Here is a 24,114-nt window from a genome sequence, read left to right on the forward strand (position 1 = left end):
ATGGAGCCCGATGTGGGGCTCGATCCCAGGACCCTGGTATCATGACCTGAGCTGAAGGCAGATGCTTAACGACTGAACCACCCAGGCGCCCCCAGCCTATGTTTTTATTAGAATTTATCTCCGATTAACTTTCACAGAAATACAGTATTTTAATCTCGGTTTTGAAATAATAAACCATAGTTTCCCTTTTTGAGGAATATACTATTAGCTAAAGGATTAGGGATCAATAGGTAAAACTTGAAGTCAGCAGAAATGGATGGATAATGGAGTGACATTATTTCAGTTCACATAAATAACTAACCTAGCTTTTTGTATCCAGAAAGTTGATTTTAGTAATTTTTAGATAAATTACATAAATTAGTCGCAGTATTACTTTTTCCTTTGGTCTTCCAAAATGCTGATTAGCCAAATCTGATTTTGCTTGTGCTTATTATGTAATGTGATTACTTTTTGCAGATGCAGCAAATTACTATTTCTTAATTATACTGAAAGCAGGAACTGAAAATATGGTAGCCACACCATTATCATGTACTTCAAATTCTCTTAATGGTGATGCTCTGACATTCACTACTACATTTACTCTGTAAGTAAATTAGGTTTTTGACAGTTTAAAAATATTTTTCTTTTAATAGAGAATATGGATGGAATATATAGTCTTTGAAATGCAGTAGCTATATTCTTATATGGACAAATAACTCCATTTCAGTTTGTTGATTTCAATCTTCTGTTATGTTTCTGATATTTCTTTCCATTGAGTAGCACATTTCTTCCATGTGACTATAGGTATTTAATGTTTTGATATATACATAATATATAAATATACATTACATATATAATAAAAATAATTAAGGTCCAGATTATATATTCTATAAATAAATTATAAAAATGACTAAGGTCCAGATTATATATTATATAAATAAATATAAATAAAAATATATATAAAATCTGGACCTTAATTTTATATATGTATATGTTTTAAATCTTAAATATACTTAATATTCTCTCACTGAAAAGATGTATTTATGTCCCAAATTTATTGTGAAAATACAGAATCAAAATCTAGTTAGAAAAAAAGTACTTATTAAAGATCTTGTAAGATACTGAAGATTTGACTTGTATCATAGGAAAAATAGACTGTTCTTATCAATTTTTATATTCTTTAATAGTTTGTAACAACTGCCTGTAGTTTAAAAACACCGTGAATTCCTTTACTCCAGAATAATGCAACACTATCAGTGGCATAATTTTTAATGGCATTAAGTTGATGTTTTCCTTACTGTTTTATTTAATGATTTATTTTTCCAGGCAAGATGTGTCCAATGACTTTGAAATAAATATTGAAGTTTACAGCTTGGTAAGCAGTGAAAGCTTTCCAAAATAACCAATATTATGTTTTTCTTAGAGATACTAGATCTTAAACTAATTATGCTTTGGGTTTGTGTGTAGGTACAAAAGAAAGATCTCTCAGGCCCTGATAAGAAGAAAAAGGCATATAAGTCCAAGGTGAGAATGAAAAACCCAGTAAAAAGTATTATTATCAGAAACAATAGATATGTCAGTTTTAATTGCTCTACATTTATTTGACAACCAGCTTGTATAACCCACTGAAATGTCTCTCAAGCCTTTCTTCTGCACTCTTGCCTGCCGCGTCCTCGGTTAACCAGCACTTAGGACTGATGTGCAGGCAAAAGCGGTAGTATCTGCATGTTGATTTCCAGTTTTCCCAGTCTTTGCTCTGTTGTGCTTTTCCTAAGTCATCATCTAGCAGGATTTTATTTTAGTTCTAATAAAAACAGGAATGACAGTATAGGGAAAGCCTTAAGAGAGGACTCAAGTATAACGTATTCCTATTTCAGGATTATTTTCTATGTGGGAGTATCTCAAGGTTGGTTAGCTTTAAGCTCTGAATCATAATGTTTAGCAGGAAAGACACTGTTATCTTTTCTTCTAGGCGATTACTCCAAAGCGACTTCTCACATCTATAACCACAGTAAGTAAATTCTTAAAAAAATTTTAGCTCCTTTGAGAAATCTGCATCTTACACACAGGATTGTAAATTAGTTAGCCATTTTTAAACCCTTAGCACTGTAGAAATCTTTAAAATATACTACTGGGGAGAAAATCTCTGATATTCAAGTAGGGAAAAATACTGAAATCTTTGCAGTGTTAAAGAGTTTAATATTTAAATCTTTGTATCGAATAAAGGAAGTAACTTATGCTTCTTTATACCTTTTTTTTTTTTTTTTTTAGAAAGGCAGCCTTCATTCTTCAGGTGAGTGAATCTTGAACTATTTCGAACAACAGAATAAGGAAAAAGCACAAGCTAAGCAACAGCACACGTGCTTTATACACACAGGCATCTTGATGAGTGTTCACCTTAGTCTCCTTTGAGTAATATTTTCTGTATAGTTTTTAGTAACATGTAAGATTACTGGGCAGAATGGCATGCTGTCAGATGTCGCCATAGGCCGCCCAGCCTCACATCATTCAGGCTCTAGCAGGCAGTACCCGTGTGATACCCCGTTACCCGGCTACAGCTGCAGCTGGTGGCTTTACTCTTCACCCCAGCTTCTGGCGTTCTTTAGATTTGCTTTGTGCTTTCCACACTGTGGACTTGACTTTTAACTTTACTGATCATGACTAGCATTGTATCATGTCAGAGAAGCATCCTTCTAGTTCACTGGGAACCTGGGTGCCAGGAATCTGGGAAAGGCATTCTCTAGAGTGGCTTTAGGCCTGAGTTTTCCAAAGGGGGTTAGGATGGAGCTGGTTTCACTCACCTCATTTGGGCTTCTGGTCTCTTCTTCTTGGCACAAGAAGGTAACTAAGAAGAACTTTGCAGAGACAGTCTCTACTGCTAATTATGTCATCCCAGACTAGAGCAATGAAGCCTTTTCACATCTTTTAGGAAAATTGCTTTATGTATACATTTTTAAGTTCTGTCTTAAAAATACATCACCCCAAAGGAGTGATAAGAAATGTCTATGCTAGTTCACCTAAGTTAAATATAAGGTACTCAACAGTTTTCTTTTATCCTTTCAAGATGGAGGAAAATGAGGCAGTTTTCTCTGTGACAACTTAATTTCTTCCTATTGGGCTGTGGTGAAGAGTTGTTACTTATACTCACAGAAGTCACTCTGAACTAACCTTTATTTCCTTTCTCTACAGTCATGGCCAGTCCAGGTGGTCTCAATGCTGTGCGCACCAGCAACTTTGCCCTGGTTGGATCGTACACGCTGTCATTATCTTCAGTAGGAAACACTAAATTTGCTCTGGACAAGGTAATCCAAATTTATGTATTTATTTACTTTTAGAAAAATTAGGTCAATGGAAATGCCCCAGGACTTTCAAGTGTTTGAAATCTTTGGCTGAAAATGTATATTCTTAGAATTGTACATTTTAACTAGGCATGGGTGTCCCTACATTTTTGATGTTGAAAGTATTTCTCTGTCTCTTAATAGTTAAATCTTCAAAGCAGTATATACTGATTTATTCTAAATGTTACTTCTGACTACAGGAGTATTACTTGCATGTAGATGTTAAGGTTACAGTTTTAAACATGGTAACTTGCCCATTTGAACCGGTATTTTGAAATGAATACTGTTTTATAGATACAGTTTTGACAAGATAGGGAAGGATAGGTTACTTTCTTAGAAAGTACTCATGAACCGAAGGGATTTCTTTCCCATACTTTCCTCCCCAAATTAAAAGCTTCAAAGTTCAGATCTGTGTTCTGTCCCTGTTGAGTGCTTTTTCACCATAATGTGATATGACTAAACTTTTAATAGCCAACAAGACCATTTAAAGAGTGAGAGAACTAGTGGCAAACTTTGGTCCTTGGGCTGACTCCTGTGGTATGATACAGGGATATTTTTAAATATTTTAAGAGATTTTCCTAGTCAGAATATGGAGGTGAGGAAGTATAAAAATTTGGAGGCCGAGTTTCTAGTATTGACCCTGCTCGTAATTTCCTCAACATTGAGTAAAGTCACTTCATTTCTCTGGGATCTTGTTTTCCCCGTAGAGGATATTAGGTTAGATTAAAACAATCTACCTTGAAATTTCTATGAAACATTTTTCTTTTAGTTAATAGACAAAAACAGATTACCTTTGAAATTTTGATTATTGTTAATGCATAAATGTGTTTTATCTTAACATGTTAATTTAAAAAACGTATATAACTTTTTATTTAGTAATTCAGCTAGTTTACCAAATTGAGTGATCTTGAGTCTTTTTTTTTTTTGTCTTTTATTTTGTTTGTTTTAGATAAATTATGATGTAAAAGAGCGAGAGCTACTGGGCTATATGTTCCCGGAAAAGGTTGCCATATTTTCTTTGCTTGAAACTAATGAGCTTAAAAAATCAATCCTGAAGTTTTGGCTCATATGTATTCATTTTACTAACCACTCTTATGTGTTCTTAGTTATTTTAAATAATTAAGGACACGATGTACATTATTCTTTCTTTAGATTCTTGCAGGTGGTCATCTTTTTTTTAATTCTCATAGTCTTTAAAGCTTTTTTTTTTTTTTGACAGTCTTCTTTTTTTCATGCATGTTTGGTACTTGGGCTTTTCTTCTATATTCTTTTTTTACGTTACAATTCTTTAAGGTTCACTGTGACTTTGATTTCCTGGGTACTAAAATACCAAATTAATAACTAACATTAAAATGTATTCAATTGTCTAAAACTAAAATTTTAGTATTTAATATTGTTGACCTCCCCTATATTAAAAGAGTTACTGGTGATGTTTCAGATAAAACTGGTCTCAGTTGGCTAATAGTATACTGCTATGTAGATGATGCTTTGTTTGGTGATTTTGAAATTAAAATGCATTTAACACTAAAATTATACTACATATAATCGTATGTTATAGAAAGTTTTTTTTTTTTAGGATTTTTAATATCCTTGCAAAGATCAATTACAAGCATTCTGTGGGTATATAGAAATTTACAAAATGCCAATTTCTGCATGTAAGAGATTTTGTTAATCTTTAAAATGAAAGAGGTTTCAATGATGTATGTTAAATATAGACTGGTCTTGAAAAATTGTTTGGGTGCCATTTTAATTCAAAATATCACACTTACAAATTTAAAAAAGTCTGGTATTTCCATTCTCTTAATTTCTTTGAAATTATAACTTAAAAAGCCAACCACATGATTCAGTACAAAATCAAATCACTCAATTTAATTGGTTCTGTCTAATACTCTGAAGTCTCTTTTTGAATCAAGTACAATATAATCAGATATAAAATTTGTCCCAAATGTGCTTTTATGAGTGGCAGGAGGAAGCAAATATTTATTCTAATAGTTTATAGTTGATGTAGGAGAATATTTAAAATAGTTAAGTTCGATGTTCTTTAAGTTGGTGAGAAAAATGGAAGACCTTCTATACTCATATAATAACCCTACTTAATTGACTTTGAGAGAATAGACAAGTCACCCATATCCTACCAGATACCAGTGATACAAGGGAGTGTTTGCTTATTTTATTGGTGCTGGGACCAACAGCACAACAGTCACAAAGGTTATCTCTGAGATCACCTTCAGAATGGAACTTCTTTTGAAGTTTACCCAGACTGTTTGCTCTGTGGATTTAGGATACCACCGATAGCGATCGCCTTCCTATTTGAGGTTAAATCTGGCATCCTGCAATTTAAATTATGAATCTCAATGAGTCACAGGCTCTCAAATCCTTTCTTTGAATAGAGAATGCAAAATAGTCGTAGATTTTATTACACTTCCATGGTTAAAGGGAGAAGGACATCTCACAGCCCGTCTTCAGACGTAAAGAAACCTCATAGGTACTTATGCACCACTGAAAATAGAGGTGTCATTTTAAATAGTAATAGGGCAAACAGTTGTGAAGTAAAACAACCAGTTAGCACTGTCGAATTTTGAGGTTACAGGAAGAGTGATTAGGTGTTCTGCTGTGCCCAAAACTATCCTGGTGTACGCCCCTTGGCCCAGTATCCTTATTTTTTTTTTTAAGATTTTATTTATTTATTTGAGAGAGAGAGAAAGAGAGAGAGCACGAGCGGGAAGAGGGTCCGAGGGAGAAGCAGACTCCCCACTGAGCAGGGAGCCCGATGCGGGACTCGATCCCGGGACTCCAGGACCATGACCTGAGCTGAAGGCAGTCGCCCAACCGACTGAGCCACCCAGGCGCCTCCCGGTGTACTTATTAACTGTACCCCTCTCTCTCAGAAATATCCCACTGTATGAAAAATTACAGCCACGCCTGTTATAAGTTACATTTTATAGCTCTTAACAATAATCTTGGAAGTGTGAATATCTTCAAAGACCATTTGTTAAACAAAAAACAGAATAGGATCATACATTTTCACATGTTTCTACACTCAGCAGGGGGGTAGTGATATTGACTGCTTTGTGAATATTCTCAATTCACCTCATCAGGACAAGCTTCTGACCAAGAATATTGTCAGCTTTTCACAGCTGTAGAGTAAGAGTAGACATTTTCTTCTAGTTTTTATGAGATTCTTTTTACCAGCAGCATTCTTTGGTTCAGTGTGGAAATCTATTAATTAGCATTGAGAGCCCGAGGAGCTTAAAACCTGACAACATGGAAAAGGAAAGAATGAGGGAATTTATAACAAGAAGGATAACGAGGCACCTGATGTTTTGATTCTACATTATGGATGCCTTTTAAATTCAGAAAGTTAGAGGTTTGTCTCATGGAATTAGTCTCTGGAAATCTATTCTTTCTGGCCAAGATTTCCCCCTTTAACTTATCTTTATTGTGTTGGAGGACTGAATTGTTGGAAACCAGTCTTAACACCTAAAAGAAGTTTTTTCCACTCAAAAGTAACTTCTCTTCGGCTTTTCTGGTACCTCAGTCCACATTTTGCTAACAGATGCACAAAATAAATTGAGATACAGCACAGATGCTCCCAGAGCCCCTCAGAGCTGGACGTGGCTGGACGCTGGAGGTGCTGGGTGTGGTCCCCGGGGAAAGAGCTGGGGCCACTCTTGCTGCTCGGGGTGCTTGCTGCCTCCACAGCCACTAGCTGCAAACACAAATGCTAAATGCTGTTTTTGCTTTTTGCCTTTTTTCATGAAAGTGAAAATCCTCTTCAGATTTCTTTTAGTTAGCAAAAACAGGTACTAACATAGGTCTTTTGTAAAAGTGAAGTGGGCAGAATTTGAAAATCCAGGGGTTACCTGTGTACCACATTTTCTTTCTTTCTTTTTTTTTTTAATAGGAAAACTGGGTATTTATTTGGCCAAACAGTATCCTTTTAGCAAACATTTGTTGAAATGCCTGGATATAAGTTGGTAATAGGCTAGGAGAACAAATACGAAAAAGGCACGATATTTTCTCTCAAGAACCTAGGGTGCAAAATGCAGGTTATGGCTTCGGGCACAAAAGAGAACATAAACGGGAGTTTCAGAGCCTGGAAGACAGACTTCCTACTTTGAGAAGAGCAAGATCTGGGTGGCCTAGAGTAGTTTTCATACTGAGAAGTGGGGAGAAAGGATTTGGTACCATACTGTCTGTATCCGTTCATCTTTTGTGGGGCATGTAGGTTGTTTGCCCCTCTTGCTGTTGTGAAGAATGCAGTGAACACGGGAATGCACACATCCCTTGAGAATCTGGTTTTAATTCTTTGGGGTAAATACCTAGAAGTAATATTGTTTTTGACAATGTAGTAGTTCTATCCTCACTGAAAAGCTTTCAATTTTGATAAGGTCTGATTTATCTATTTTGTTGTTCCATGTTGTTGCTCATGCTTTGGTGTCATATCTGAGACTATTGTTAAAGCCATGATCATGAAGATTTACTCCTATGTTTTCTTCTAAGAGTTTCATGGTTTTAGGTCCTTGATCCATTTTCAGTTAATTTCTGTGTATGATAGGAGATAGGGAACCAACTTTACTCTTACAGGTAGAAATCCAGTTTCCCTAGCACTATTTGTTTACAAGAGTGCTCTTCCCTCATTGAATGGCCTCAGCACCCCTGCTGAAAATCAGTTGACCATAGCTGTCTGAGTTTATTTCTGGACTCTCAATTTCTGTTCCTTTAGTCTATAGATCTTCCTTATGCCCTTACCACAGTTTTGATGACTGTAGCTTTGGATTAAGTTTTGAAGTTGGGAGGTAGGATTCCTCCAATTTTGTTCTTTTTCAAGATTGTTTTGGTTATTAATAATGGGGACCTTTTGTAATTCCATATGAATTTAGGGATCAGCTTTTCCATTTCTGCAGCTCACTATTCTTTATTGCTGAGTATTGCTGCTAATTTACCAGTGGAGTATATTCTGTTGATGGAGAATGAATAAGCACATGTAATCTCGTCTTAAATCTGTATTTTTTTTTTATCACATTAACTTGGAACTTAGGGTTCTGTTTTTATCAAAGGCTACCTTGAATGAATTTATTCTTCAAAAGCATTTGTTGCTAAGGAACCAGTGGCCTTTGGGACCACCTATTTTACATTCCAGCTTTAGAAAATACTGTGCTTTCAAGGCATAATCTTTATTCATGGTTTATACATGTTTTATCAAGAAAAAAAATCACACTTTGAAACAGTTTTGCAAATAACTTACCCTCTGTCTTCGCAGGTGCCCTTTTTATCTCCTTTGGAAGGTCATATTTATTTAAAAATAAAATGTCAGGTGAATTCAAGTGTTGAAGAAAGAGGTTTTCTAGTAAGTAACATTGCTTAATCTATATTTTCCTTTTTCCATATTGTGAAGTATAGACTTGGTTTCACATAGGAATGACCACCTATGTGATTACGTGATACATTGGTTCAGTAAAGATGTGTTGCATGTCTGCCCTATGGCAGTCACTGTTCTGGTACTGGAATCTAACAGGCTACACAAAATAATCCTTCCCTTCAGAAACTTTTAGTATAGTAGGGAGAAACACAAGTAGACTGGCAAGTGCAATTCTGTGCTGTAATAAGTGGGAGCGTAGAGGGCCTGGGGGTAACTGGTGGGACATCAGGTCTGGAAAATGGGTAAGGGGACTTAAAGAAAGCCACTGGAAGAAGTAGCTTGTAAACTGCTGAGTACGTTAGCCAGGGAGAGAGAGGGGGGAAACGTATTCCAGATAAAGGAACTCTCTCGCCCTCCCTCTCACCCCCACCAAAGATAAGGAGGGCACAGACAGTGAGGGGCCTGTAGTTCAGCCGGTGCGTAGGGCGCAGGTATATGCGGGCAGGAGGAAGAGGGAGGAGGGCAGCGATTGCGGAGGACAGTGTGGTTAGGGGAGGCAGGCCTGAGGGTTGAAGGGCCATCGAAAGAACTTGGACTGTATCTTGAAGCCAGCGATGTACGCTTGTAGGATTTTAAGCAGAGGAATAACATCGTATTTGGGTTTAGAAAAGTTATTCTCCCTGCCATGTGGAAAGGAGGTTGGAGACTGGCGGCCCTGAAGAAGACCAGTGAGGAGACGGTCACTCCACGAAGGGTGGCAGGGACCGTCCTGGGGAGATGAAGCAGGCGCAGTGATTTGACGGTGCAGCAGAGGGGCTGGAAAAGCAGAAGTGAGGCTGTCCCCTAGATCCCTGCCTTGTACAACTTGTGGGGTGGCAGGGATGCCACCAAGAGAAGGGATCTTGGGGGAGGAACAAGTATGCATGTTTGGGGAGAAAGTTTGTTGTCCCCCAAATTTTATTGTGGAAAATTGCAGATATACAGCGTTGAACACCGTACACCCACCATCTAGGGTGTGGGTTTAACATGTTTTACTCTCCTTGCTTTATCACGTACCTACTACCTAGCCATCCTTCTAGCCACCCCTCTGGCCACTGCTGAAAATACCGTATTTGGGGGGAAGAATTTTAAAGTACACTATAGACGTTAGTGTGTTCCTCCAAATCTTAAGTGTATATCCCTGAGTTTTGACACAAGCATACATCTGTATAACCCAAGTTTCTATTAAGATCTAAAACATTGCCCCACAAAGTTCCTTCATGCCAGTTCTTTCATCCCCCAAGGTGGGAAGTTTGGGTAAGTTTTAAATGATCTGAATTTTAGATGACTCCGAAGATCTGAGTTTGAAGCTCAAGATAGACATTTTGGTTGAGAGGAAGATTTGGAAATCTGCGTCATAGAGATCGTAATTAAATTGCAGGGAGAGTTGAGCAAAGCAGAACCAGGAGGAACATTAACATTTAAACCACAGACTTCGAAAGTGAAGCTCTTCAGAGGAGCCTACAGGGAGGGCAGTGTGTCATGGTTGTCAAGAAAGAGAATCTGAAAGAGGGGGTGGTCAAGTTAGATCAGGACCTATTATCAGAGACTGTGGGACTCATTTACAAGGCAGAGAACAAAGCTGGATTGCAGATGGTTATGGACAGGGTGGGAGGTAAGGAATGAGAATGCCAGCAGCGCTCTGAAACTAAGTTTGGCTGCAGAGGAGGAAGAGAGAGCGTGGTACCTGCAGAGCTATGTAGGGTGAAAGAAGGATTTGATTGACATTTTAATAAGATCAGAGAGATTTGAGAATCTTTAAATTCAATTGGGTGGCTTCTAATAGTGCAGAGAGATTGAAGATGCACTGGGGAACTTGCACTAGGGTTAAGGAGTAATATGTGGAACGAGGTCACGAGAGGGAGAAGAAATAAGATCCAAGCCACCATTCACGGGATTGATCTTATTCAGTACAGTTGACCCTAGAACAACGCTTATGTGGGTCCATTTATATATGGATTTGTTTCAATAAATACGTATGGTACTGTGAATGTATTTTCTCTTCCTTATGATTTTCTTAACGTTTTCTCTGACTCACTTTATTGTAAGAATACAGTCTATAATACGTATAACATGCAAAATATGTGTTAATTGACTGCTTCTCTTATCGATATGGCTTCTGGTCAACAGTATGCTATTAATAGTTCACTTCTGGTGGGGGTTGGGGGGAGTCAAAAGTTACATGTGGATTTTCGGCACCCCTAACTTCTGGGCTGTTTCAGGGGTCAACTTATATACTTTTCCATTATTAGAGGAGAAAAGTATGTGTGTACAATACATAGAAGATTGTGGGTATGGTGCACAAAGTAGAGAAAATCTAATCTGGTTTTCTTTGTGAAGCAAGAATTTGAATGATACAGAGGATGTCAGTTTGCAGTTGCTATCAGAGGGGGCAGAAAGAAGAGTTCTGTGGCCAACGTGACTATAAACCAGACTGCCTTAACGTTTTTTTCACATGTCCATCCAGTAGATGGCACTAGATGTTCTTGAAAAAGTGTTTTTATAAATTTCTGATGTGAAGGCAGTGTTTACCTACTGACTTTTTCTTTTAATGTAAATATTTTCATATTTTACTAAAGATACCTTCAGCAACTAACAGACTCTGTTATGGCTGCTAGCTCATTTGCATATGATGTCTGACTGACTTTTTGAGCTGGGCTCTTAACTAGGTTAGCGTTAGTTAGATCTCTTCAGGTTTGCTGTCTTGGACCCTATAGCCCATCACATCCACACTTACATAAATGTGCTAAGAAACTGCTCAGAACTCCCCCAAATAAATTCTATCCCCTGCCAAACTACCTTTTAATTACTTCTGCCCTCTCTAAAATAGAGATAGTAATTGAAACTAAAGTTGCTTGGTTCCATTTTCCTTCCTGATATGCCAGGAACAGCTAGAAGGAAGGTGACTACCAACCAAAGAAACTTACTAAGTGATTCTAAAATGGTGCTAGTCTAGCTCTGCCTTGACTGATGAACAGCAAGTGAGGAAAGTTCGGGATTAGCTAGAAGGTTCCAGTTCTGCTTTGTGATTATGTGTTGTCATTTAGTTTCCTTGGTCTGAACTTTCCTCAGCTATAAAAATGAAAATGCTGTCCTCTTTTTATTCTTCTCTGATTACAGTCTGGTGTAATAATTATAATAATGTATTATTCTTACCCATCAAATTTTTCCTTGTCTATTAGCTTTATGATGTAAAGGGTAAGCATAAACATAAGAGGGAGCTGGTGAGTCATTTATACTAATTTTGTGCTTGAGATCAAAATAGCAACATTCCTGTCTTTTTTCCCTGAATGGTTGTGAGCCAGTGTTGCCTAGAAAAAACATGCCTTGGGGAGGAAAGAGGATAAACTGGGGAGGAAGAAGTAAAGGTGGGGTAAGAGGATATATGGTTAGAGTAAGCTAATTAATTTGGGTTAATTAACTAAGCTAATAAATTTCAGACTTCTTTCTCTCATAGAAATATATCTTCATACAAAGTAACTTTCCTCCATGGCTAGAGCTTGTACTCTTCTAACTCAAGCCAACTTTGGGTAAATTCACACAAATTAGTGAGTCAAGAAGAGTGTATGTCCGCTATCCTAGGGTCGGTGTAAAGCTTAGTTGATCCATGTGAAGTTGGAAAAGCTGTAATGCATTCTGAAATCAGACACGAAGATGCTTTCAGATTATCTATATTAGCTAGGGTCAGCAACGTGTGGCTTGCTACTTTTTTTTTAATAAAGTTTTATTGGAACATGGGCTCATTTGTTTACACACTATCTATGACCTATGACTGCTTTTGCATTACCCTAGCAGAATTGCATAGTTGTCACAGACCCGATGGCCCACAAAGTCTAACATCTTTACTCTGTGGTACTTCACAGGAAGAGTTTGCCAACCTCTGATCTCTAGCATTGTTACATTTTTACTTGCTTTGTTCTTTAAAATAGTATTTCCTAAAGGACGTCTTTTCCCTTTTTAAATGCAAAGTGAAGACTTTTATGTGATTAAGGCTCAGTAGGACTACAAGTAAAAAATAGTGAGGGTGGGGGGGGGGGGACAGCTCCGACTTACACTTTAAGTAGAAGTACTCCATGGAAAAAAGCCCCATTTGTTAGTTACCTTTTCCAGAGTCCTGACCTTAACCAACATGACTGTGTCACCCCTCTTTAGAATGTAGCTTGTGTGTCTAAGGCATGGGCTGACCAGCTGCCTGACTGCAGGGAGCTGCTACTCAGTGTGCTTGATGGCTCAGCAGGGGGCGGGGAGCTCGGATGTTTATCGCAGTAATCAGTCAAGACATAGAATCGTCGCTGACTCTTTTCCAATCCCGTTTTGTTCTGAATAAAAGTTAAATGCTCTTCTTTTGTATAAAGTAAGTCTAACTTAATAAGCTATCATTGGTTTTGTCAACATACAAGGTATGATAGTCTCATTATTCTACCCTACAACACTTAAAGCACTTCTCTCTTGTTTAAGGAGCATTTGGTTTGGGACATGATGCTTTAAAAAGGTCTAAATTAGAGAGAGGTATTTATTTGGGGTTAATATCCGGAAGTTCTTAAATGCTATATGCCTGTAGATGATGTTGAAAATCTGGGTCAATTTCTGGATATTAGCAATCAAGTTTCATTACTAGGGTAAAAGGTGGTGAAAATCATGTAAGTCGATTTTGAGCTATGAAGTATATCAACATATTGAAGTTTAACATACAGATTTATCATTTAATTGATCCTCAAGTTTCTAAAGTTAACATTTCATTGACTTTTCAGACCATATTTGAAGATGTTAGTGGTTTTGGTGCCTGGCATCGAAGATGGTGTGTTCTTTCTGGAAATTGTATCTCTTATTGGACTTATCCAGATGATGAGAAACGAAAGGTAATATTAATAGCCCTGGTCAGTGGTGAAAGCCCTTTCATGTAGTGTTTCATGCAGAGGTTCCCACTGGTCTCCACACCCACCCAGATGCCCCTTTGAGTATGTTTACTAAGCCATTATAAATGTTCTTGTTGCAAGACCTGCGCGCGCGTGTGTGTGTGTGTAAGTAAAACTTTCATGTCTTTTCCATTCCCTGTGATTTGACCACTCTTAAAATACCATAAGGCATATATTTGTCTTTATTTTCTCCTAGAATGTTTTGTACTATTTTTTAATAACATTTTTAGCTAGAAATATGTTGAATTCACTTTTGTTTTTTATAAATAGTTGACTTAGCTAAATCTGGGATAAAACAGTAATGGAAAACCATCACAGGAATATAGTGATTTTGATTTTGTTTCTAAAATTTGAGAATAGGATTTTATGTGATAAATTGCATCTCATTTTCAAAGAATTTAATATTATTGCTCAAGTGTGATTATTTATTATCCCCAAACTGGGAAATAGAAATACACAGAATTACAAAGTGATGTGTGTTTCTAATTGTTGAAGCTGGTTGGTGGGTACATGGAAGTTCATTCTACTGCTCTTTTAATTCTGCATCTGTTTGAAATATTCCATAACAAAGAGTTTATTTTTTAAGTTGGCTAAAAGCTCCAGTTGACACTTTTGGTTTCTGTTTTCCTAGCAAGAAACAATAACAGATAAATATGTTCCTCTAAACCTTTTATAATTAAATTTTAACTTTTAAATTAATGACTTTAAATTTGTACCAACTCAAATACTGCTTTTAATGCTTATTGATGTAAATGGTCTTGTTTATTTTCTATTAGTTTGTTTTTAATTTGTTTTTAAAGAATCCCACAGGAAGGATAAATCTGGCCAATTGTACAAGTCATCAAATAGAACCGGCCAACAGAGAATTTTGTGCAAGACGCAACACGTTTGAACTAATTACCGTCCGTCCACAAAGAGAAGATGACCGAGAGACTCTCGTCAGCCAGTGCAGGGACACGCTCTGTGTCACCAGGTACGTAGTAGGCTATAAACATAAGTACTTCCATCCAGTAAGGCATTGGTTGCCCACTGTGTTCCCACCACTTTAAGAAATATCAGAGATGGTCCTTGTCTTTGAAGAGAGTACAATCTTAATGAGGAAAGAAAACCCACACAATCACTAAGGGAACAATCTAATAACTAAATTAATACAGTTAAAAAAAAAAAATCTAACATTCAAGCTATATCTTAGCTAATCCTGTTTTCCAGTATGCTCACAGTGTAGCCATTTTCAAGGCAGTTAGCTAATGTACTTTGGGTTAAGTCTGAAGGTTTTGTGTATAATTGAGAAGGCAAGTATTATTGAAAGAGACTTTACATGTCCCTTCCTTTCCATCCCCAAAATGCCCTCAATGAATCGGGTGACTTACAAAAAACAGTCTCGGGCTACTCTGCAAATTTCTGGTTGGAGATTAAGAGAATGAACTGTTGGGAGTGAGGGCCAGCAAAGTTAAGTAACTTGCCATGGTTACCTTTGGAAATAAGACACTGAGTCAGGATGTAAACCTTGGTTTCCACAGAGTGACAATAGAGATTGATGAGTAAACACATTTAGCACAGTCTTGAGCTCATGGAATGAGCTCAACAAATGGTCACTATTATTGTTGTACGTGTTGTGTTCTCTCCGTTGACTAATAGATGATCAGATCATTGCTTATCCCATTTCTAGTACCAATGGGGAGAAATTACAAAGACACAGAATGAGTACACTATAAAAACCTTCTGACAACTGCTGTTTTCTAGAAGAATGATCTGGCTTGTGAGTTAGGGAATTCTCTTCCTCACCCTCACCTGCCCTATCAACTAGTTATTCAACTTGTGGCTAAATATGGGTGCAGAGAAGTGATTCCTGATATGGATGGAGAGGTGAGGATAGACAAAAATCTTAGGATCTTAGGATCACCTATTGTAGATATCATGTTCTACCAACACAGTACTAACACAAAAATAATGGGAGACCGTGCAAGATAGTATTACGTGTAGAGCCAGGGGAAGGTCCACAAGCTGGTGATTCCAGTTCTCAGGGAGCCCAGGTCTGAGAAATTTGGGAAGCTCCCAGATAAAGACCAGGTGTGCTAGCTCTTGCTAGGAAGTGGTCCACACTCAGTGGGTGTCCTGCACCACCAGATTACCCAGGCCAGACCACCTGTACAAGACAGTTACCATTTTAGCATGGAAACTCCATCATTAACCAAACATGATCACTGTGAATTTTGATTCAGTTAACCAACCTATGGGGATTATTTTCCTTTATTGCAATTGAAGAAGCACCTCACTATAGGGCTTTTGATTAGCATCTGTTAAAAATTGGTAATGAGTAACTCGTTTTACTGGTTTGTTTAGCCGCGTGCCCCCACCCCCACCTCCACCCCCACCCCCAGCATGAGAACAGGACAGTATGGAATATGGGGGAAATGATCCTTTTTGTTTGTTTGTTCCTGTAGGAACTGGCTGTCTGCAGATACCAAGGAAGAGCGGGATCTCTGGATGCAAAAACTCAATCAAATTCTTGTTGATATTCGCCTCTGGCAACCGGACGCTTGCTACAAACCTATTGGGAAGCCTTAAACTGTTGGAAGTTTCCAGGCCAGGCCGTCTGGAGGTTTTTTGAGCTGTGTCATAAATGTATCTTAAGAGCATCAGATTTGCTGATTGCATTTTATGCTTTAAATACAAAAGGGTATGTGCCAATATTCACTACATATTATGCAGTATTTATATCTTTTGTATGTAAAATTTCACCTGATTTCTCTTCTGTCATTCATAAATGATTGGAGGAAAATTCACTATAGTCAATTTTGCTAAATCTTAATTTAAAAGCCTCATTTTCCTAGAAATCTAATTATTCAGTTATTCATGACAAAGTATTTTTTTAAATGTAAGAATTTTGAGTTGTCTTCTTGGAGCTGTGGGTCTTGAAGTAGAAAGGTTTTCCAGGGGTTGGAGACAGAAACCTCTGGCTTGGTCATCCTTTCTCTATCCTCACTACTTCTTTTCTAAAGTTTGTGATCGTTTATTGATCACGATATATCTTGTTAGTAGAATACTAAGAAAACTTCCAAGGGACTTTACAGAAACATTTTTAGTAATGGAGGTAAGAACTTTTTAAATAGCCAGTGTACATTAGTTTAAAGCTTGAGGCTGCCTTCAAACAAGAGGTGTGGACATGGATATTATGTGAGATTTGGGGGTTAGTTTTCTTTAGAAGAAATACTTAATCACATGGTTTACATTTACCCAGTTTCTATAGATGCTGTGTGGTGCACATTTTCATAGAGTACAGGCTTTTTAAAAATAATTATTTTTGCTATATAGCTAAGATTCCACTTGGCATATCAGTTCTTTCAGCTCCCATAACAAGAATAAATGTAAATTGAAGAGTCTTTGTATAAAAGTAAACTCTACCAAGCTGCTATGGACTAATACTTTGCTTGCCAAAGTTGTCTTTTTTTTTTTTTTCTTGTCCACGTATGACAGTATCTAGAAGCACATTATGAAATCTTTTGAAAAACTTAAGTCATGCATTACCTTTGAAAGCCCAAGTCTTTTTTTATTATAAAGTATTATAAAGCATGGTCACAACTTTTAAATCCACTTTGAATTTCTTCTCTGAATTGTTAAAAAGTTATTGACGATATCATTTATAAACACTAAATTCTGATTCTGTCAGAATCTAAATTCTGTCACCTCCTGTCATTTAATTTTGTATTCATTCAAATGTGTTTTTTGTTATGTGCATTATAAAAATACATTTTATGATCTCTTACCCAAATAAATGCTTGCAAAGGACTTAAGGAACCCGTGATTTACACAATACTATGTAAGTGCACGGTGTGGTTGGTGTCTGGGCTGTGGGCTTCTTGAGGGGATTGTACAGAGAGGATCGCTTTCATCTTTTTATCTCCGGCCCCGTGCTCAGCTTATGTGTCCTTAGGGTCTTTGATGAAGGGGAGTAGGTGGCTGAAGGATCCATTTCTGGGGCATTTCAACAGAATATGGTACTTAGATGTGCCTTCGAGGAGATACTTTGTGCTTAGCAGAAACTGGGTGGGTAAGTGACCCTGCCCTCCAAAACCGGGAGTGGGGTTGATGGGATTGATGAGAGGGTCCCTTTTATTTATTTATAGACTTGTACTTATTTGGGGTTGTTTGTACATTCGTAACGCCAGTACAGTTAGCCTCCAGTGTTGCATTAGTTTCTGTATAATACCCCGAGTCACCGTTTCTCTGCGTTACTCGGTGCTCATCAGGGTGAGTGTCCTCTTGATGCCCTTCACTTAGTTCTCCCATCTCCCCCGCGACCAACGTGTACTGTCTTTGAAGAGGAATTACCTGTCATGGCACAACATTCAAAAGGCACAAAGAAGTTCAAGTGAAAAGTATGCCTTCACCCCTTGTCACAACCATGTTTAAGTTCTTGTGTGTCCTCCTAGACCGATTCTAAGCATAACACATAGGCATATTTTTATTCTTTTCTTCATTGAAAATACTCCATACATACTGTTTGTTGTAAGTTAAGACAAAAAAACGCAACAGAGTGTCCCTTTTCAGTCATTCCTTCCTAGGGTGTACGGAGGGTATGTGAAGTCTAGTTTTAGAAGAAATTTGATTTAAGATGGCTGTGGAACATCAAGTTAGAGATACCTGGTAAAAGTGAAAAGCTACTGCTATGTCACTGGCCCACAGGGGGTTGATGGAACCATTAGAGCAGGTAAGATGATCCGGGGGAATGTGGTTCCGAAAGAGAAGCAAGAACAAAAGGAATGTGTTCTTGAGGGGGAAAGAGAAAAAGGAGTGGCCCATGAAAGAAATACAAGAGTGATGTCTTGAATTTCTTCTCTGAATTATTAAAGTTATTGTCAATCTCATTTATAAACACTAAATTCCGTCACCTCCTGTCATTTAATTTTGCGAGAGAGACCAATTTAGAGTGAGACCAAAGAAGAATCTTAAGATGTGGCCACAAGATCATAGGGCAAGGTAAAGAAAGTGAACTGAAATTGGGAGCAGTCACTTCGATAAAATAATTCAGATAAAAAAAAAATCAAGTTACGACAAAATCCATAGAGGAAAAGAATGACAGATTTCATCGGATAAAAAAAATTTCCTGCCTGATAAATGTCTATAAATAAAGTTTAAACACAAGGCATCAGACTAGGAGAAAATATTTATGACATTTAATAATCAAAAAGGTTAATGGTAATATTTAATATAAAGAGCTCCAATGCCTTAGCTATCACTGTTTGAGCATTTATTATGTATCAGGTGATATTCTTGGAGTTTTGCATGGATTAGCTCATGTAATCTTCGCCTGACCTTAGGAAATAGGCATCGAATAAGGACACAAAAGCTTAGATAACTTAGGTAATGAATAAACAGAAAAATATAATTTTAAACGGGTTTAACTGCCTCATCGGCCCCCAGATTGGGAAAACTATCTGTAGTCAGTGTTGCTGAGAAACAAACTCAGACTCTTGGTGAGGATAGGAAGTGTTAGAGCCTTCGTGGATGGCCACTTGGCCACCTCCAGTGATCTCTGCTCACGCATGCAGGGTCTGACTCGCATGCACCAGAGATCTCATCCATACAAAGTTTTGCTTCTAATTTCAAGGACAGAAGCCGTCATGGCGCCAGTGAAAGAGGGAGTCTGCATCACCCTGTATGCCTCCCAGTTCTTTCATCCCAACACTGGACGCTGTCTTTGGCCCAGGGGAATAGGTAGGGTGTCACGTGAGGTCTGTGGACAGCTAACACGGAGGGAGGCTGTAGGTGAGGAAGTGCTGCCATTTTATACCCTATATGGTCATATAGCATGTGTTCCTTTTATCAGGAGTCGGGCCTCACAGATCCACAAATTCTGTTTATTTACCACAAACTATCCTTAACCAGCCACATCCTTCTAAGAGCATTCCACAGATAAGAGACGAATGGATAAAAAAGATGTGGTCCGTATATACAATGGACTATTACTCAGCCATCAGAAAGGATGAATACCCAACTTTTCCATCAACATGGATGGGCCTGGAGGAGACTATGCTAAGGGAAATAAGTCAAGCAGAGAAAGTCAATTATAGGGTTTCACTTATTTGTGGAACATAAGGAAGAGCATGGAGGATATTAGGGGAAGGAAGGGAAAAATGAAGGGGGGGAAATCGGAGGGGGAGACGAACCATGAGGGACTATGGACTCTGGGAAACAAACTGAGGGTTCTAGAGGGGAGGGGCTGGGGGGATGGGTTAAGCCCGTGTTGGGTATTAAGGAGGGCACGTACTGCATGGAGCACTGGGGGTTATATGAAAACAATGAACCGTGGAACACTACATCAAAAACTAATGATGTATGGTGACTAACATAACATAATAAAATAAAATTAAAAAATAAAAATACAGATTCATGGGGAAAAGAAAAAAAAGAGATCTAGCAAATATCATTAGTCTGTTAACCAAGAGGTCCTGCTTTCACCAGGTTTACAAGCATTTAGATGTGTCACCTGACTTCTTTCCCTGGAACCAAGAGCCAGCTGCTTTAACTCCTTCCTTCCCACTCCCCTCAGATGAACTTGCAGGTGAGGAAAGAGACACATAAAAGGATGACCATTACGATAGTGTTTTAAAGGGAAAATGAAATAACCCTAAAATCCAACAGGGACGAAAATGAGAAAGAATCGACAAGCCCACTAATAGGAAATTATGGTAATAATTTCTACAAAACACCATGCAGTGTTCAAGAAAAGCAATACACACACACACACACACACACACACACACACACACACACACACACATTTGGACCAATTTTCCAGAACAACTTCTGGGGAAAAAGGATCTGCCGTGCAACATGACATAAAATAACATGTATGCGTGTAAATAAATACCTAGATGAAGGTGTGGAAGGAACCACACCAAATTTTATATGGGAAAGGACAGTGGGCAGAGGCTGGGAGCAGTGTTAGGTAGAGGAATACTTTGACTTTTGACTCTTTCTAGAACATTTGATATGTTTAGGATGAGAATATTTTCATATTGCTCATGCACATGGACCTATGAACACTTCAAAAATTAAAATCAGAACATGGAGTGAGCGGAAGGCTGAGTAGAGACTACAGGCTATTGGGTTGGGAAGGGGGCAGCACCCATGTGACAACAGTATGGTGGGGCAATGTGGAGGAACGGGTGGTTTGGATGAGGAACTGAGTATGTTAGTCCCCCAAGGGGAAGAGCAGAGGGAAGGGAGGATCTGAGGATAGTGGTAAATGGGAGTGGAAGAGATGAGGGAGGATGCGTTTGTGGAGCACGATGAAGGGTGAGAGTCCAGACCCCTCCCAGGAGTCAGCATTTGTGAAGGGAATGTGAGTCAGCATTGAAGAAATGGGGCATCCAAACTGGGCAGTCATGCAGGACTAGGTGCCCAGGAGTGATACGCAGGCTTTCCTCCTTGTTCAGGATGTGTGCTGCCGGGTGGCAACCACGAGCAACAATTGCATGGGGGGTCCCAATAGGGAGCCAGAGCATGGCCAACCGCCGCAGACACGGAGAGCCTGCAAAGGCATCTGGGGCAGTAATCTCTAGGAGTGTTCATACCCTAAGGAGTCTAACCCCGAAGAAACTATATACACGCCCCTCTCATGTTCAAGTTGATACCTGACATTTTTCATTAGAACTTTAAAAAGTGGCAGAGGATGTAATTTCCATCATATTGGAAATACTAGCATTTCAGATTAAAATTTTTACATTTTTTAAAAGATTATTTAAGACAGAGAGTTGAGTGGAGGGACGGGCAGAGGGAGAAGCAGACTCCCTGCCGAGCAGGGAGCCCGACACGGGGCTCGACCCCAGGGCCCTGGGATCATGACCTGAGCCCAAGGCAGACGCTTAACGACTGAGCCACCCAGGCGCCCCTTTACATTATTTTTAAAATCAAATCCAACAGAATCTAAATGCAAGTGCGATTTTATCCTCTCCTTCACTCAATTTAAACATTCACGAAAAGGATATTTTTGGAAATTTTATAGCATTCTTTTCACTTCGGTTCTCTCGGATAGTTTTATACTAATGTAATTTATATTTTGTGCCTGAGCAAAATGTGTATATAAAATGAAATGGAATTTTTAAAATGTTCTGTGACCATAAGATTTTAAATGTTAAAAGATTATTTTGAACTGAATTATCATTACATTATTAGTTCACAAATGATCAAAACTACAGAAGACATTTAAAAAAATTTAAGCATAACGAGTAAAACTTTATAGGAAATATGTTTCTTCATGACACAGATAGACTTTTTATCAACTGGCTTATGTATCTATGGATAAATATCATTTATTTTTAGAATGAGACGTGGTTCAGCATCGATCCTATTTTTTTTCATTTTTACAGAAAACCTATCTAGATGAAAATGAAAGCTTTGCTATTGCAAAATCACTCAATTCTCTGGACTTTCAAGTGATTTACCAAGAATTATTTTTAATGATAAACTCAATTATTTTTAGCTGATACAGTAGGCAAGATATGTACTCTGCTACCATAAAAAATGGAAAATAACAACAAAACCACAGTGGATCAAACAGGATAGAACTTTCTCTTTCATATGAGAGTCTAGTAAAGGGGTCAATCTGGGCAGAGAGGTGAACTTGCAGGGCGTCCAGGGACCAAGGACCTTACCCCTAGGATAGCCTAGGAGGTGGCCTTGCCCTCATAGTCAAAGCTAGCTCCCTGGCATCACATCCAGAGTCAGCTTTCAGGAAGGGAGAGAGAGAGGGGAGCTCATCACTGGTCATTTTAAGATCAAGACACAGAACTTGCACACATCACTTCTCACTTCCCACCTGCAAGAACTTAATCACATAGCCATACCTTGTGGCTAGGAAAGGTAGTCTTTGTTGAGTGTCCCTCAAACCCTGCTGAGATGCATGAGCCAAGGGGCATTCGGAGCCGCCAGCAAACCCTAACCACTGCTTCTAACTCCTTCACTTTTGTTGAAAGCGAAGATATAAAGCTACCCATCTTTTTTTTTTTTTTTAAGATTTTATTTGAGAGAGAGAATGAGAGATAGAGAGCACAAGAGGGAAGAGGGTCAGAGGGAGAAGCAGACTCCCCGTTGAGCGGGGAGCCCGATGTGGGACTCGATCCCGAGACTCCAGGATCATGACCTGAGCCAAAGGCAGTCGCTTAGCCAACTGAGCCACCCAGGCGCCCTATAAAGCTACCCATCTTGCAAAGGATGTGTTATTCTGCCTTGAGAGTCCAGGAAACCACTATTTGAATTGTCATTTTCTTTTGGTATTGGGAGGTTTTTATACCCCAGGAAAGTGACTGTAGGGAGAAACAGGAAGTGTGTTTTTCCTTTGCAAAAAGTGAGAAAGGCAATTGCTCACGGCATTCGGTCCAGAATATATCACATAAAAAGGGAGCACAGAAAACTCACCATCATGCTGTTCCTTGGGTCCCAAGTTCTCTAGATGGGCCTTCTTTTTCTTTCCACCTCTCAGAGTCTTCTGATGTTTGTTTCATATAATGCCCAGGGCTTTGGCTGCACACAGAGGAAAGAATAGGGAGAAATACATCTACTCCATCTTGGTGCCACTGATTGAGTTTTAACAGTCTGTAATTTCCAGAGTTCTCAAGCACATCTTGTGGGGTTTAATTATGTTAATTTAAATGATCCTCTCTATTATGGAATTTTTTTCTTTAATCAATTCTATCAAGAAGTGTCCCAAAGCTGATGAGTTCTTTTTAATTACTTAGGCAATTTTGGTAGATTCTAGTGAGGTTGAATATTTTTCCATCTTTTTTCAAACTACATGTGTTTATTGGTCCTATTCATTTGTGAATTTCTTTTTTTTTTTAAGATTTTATTTATTTGAGAGAGAGAGAGAAAACACGAGGAATGGGGAGGGGCAGAGAGAGAAGCAGACTCCCTGCTGAGCAGGGAGCCTGATGCAAGGCTTGATCCCAGGACACTGGGATCATGACCTGAGCCTAAGGCAGACACTTAACCGACTGAGCCATGCAGGTGTCCCTCATTTGTGAATTTCATGTTGTGTCTTTTGTTTATTTTTCAGTTGTCCTTATTAACTGATTTATAAGGTTCTATGTTAGGGATATTAATGCTTGGTTATATGTAGTTGGATCTGTAATCCACTCCTTTATTAGTTGTGCATTCTTCAGCTACAAATTGGAGATCCTAGTACCTACCACCAAATCTGCTGGGCACATTAAATAAGACAGTCAATGTTAAGGTCTCAGGCCAGTAAAAACGCAAAGAGTAAATTCCTAGTAAATGACAGTGATTGTTCATCGTGGAATTAGCTGCCCAAGAAAATCTGGACAGAGGCAGATATAAATCTGGTTGGGCTGTCTTCCCAACACCAAGCTTTCTACTCCATCTGAAGTTAGAGATTACTGGGAATTTGAAAGTGCCTAGAAATTCACTTGGCAAAGAATAACACTTCGTGGTATTTATCAATAACTGTAATACTACA

At 38.4% G+C, this 24,114-nt stretch overlaps 1 protein-coding gene across 1 annotated transcript in view; it reads left to right on the forward strand.

Annotated features, from left to right (window-relative positions):
- The window catches only part of ANLN (anillin actin binding protein), a 49,834-nt gene extending 32,406 nt beyond the window's left edge, over positions 1 to 17,428 (forward strand). Inside the window, exons 15-24 of the mRNA XM_027573439.2 lie at positions 457 to 583; positions 1,306 to 1,354; positions 1,447 to 1,503; positions 1,952 to 1,990; positions 2,251 to 2,272; positions 3,169 to 3,281; positions 8,581 to 8,667; positions 13,470 to 13,577; positions 14,435 to 14,607; positions 16,079 to 17,428. Coding sequence (XP_027429240.1) covers positions 457 to 583; positions 1,306 to 1,354; positions 1,447 to 1,503; positions 1,952 to 1,990; positions 2,251 to 2,272; positions 3,169 to 3,281; positions 8,581 to 8,667; positions 13,470 to 13,577; positions 14,435 to 14,607; positions 16,079 to 16,202 — 899 coding nt within the window. The 3' untranslated portion in view covers positions 16,203 to 17,428. The remainder of the gene's footprint in view (positions 1 to 456; positions 584 to 1,305; positions 1,355 to 1,446; positions 1,504 to 1,951; positions 1,991 to 2,250; positions 2,273 to 3,168; positions 3,282 to 8,580; positions 8,668 to 13,469; positions 13,578 to 14,434; positions 14,608 to 16,078) is intronic.
- The last annotated feature ends 6,686 nt before the right edge of the window (positions 17,429 to 24,114 follow it).

Source organism: Zalophus californianus, chromosome 12 (assembly GCF_009762305.2).
Source record: "Zalophus californianus isolate mZalCal1 chromosome 12, mZalCal1.pri.v2, whole genome shotgun sequence".
Classification (NCBI taxonomy): Eukaryota; Metazoa; Chordata; class Mammalia; order Carnivora; family Otariidae; genus Zalophus; species Zalophus californianus.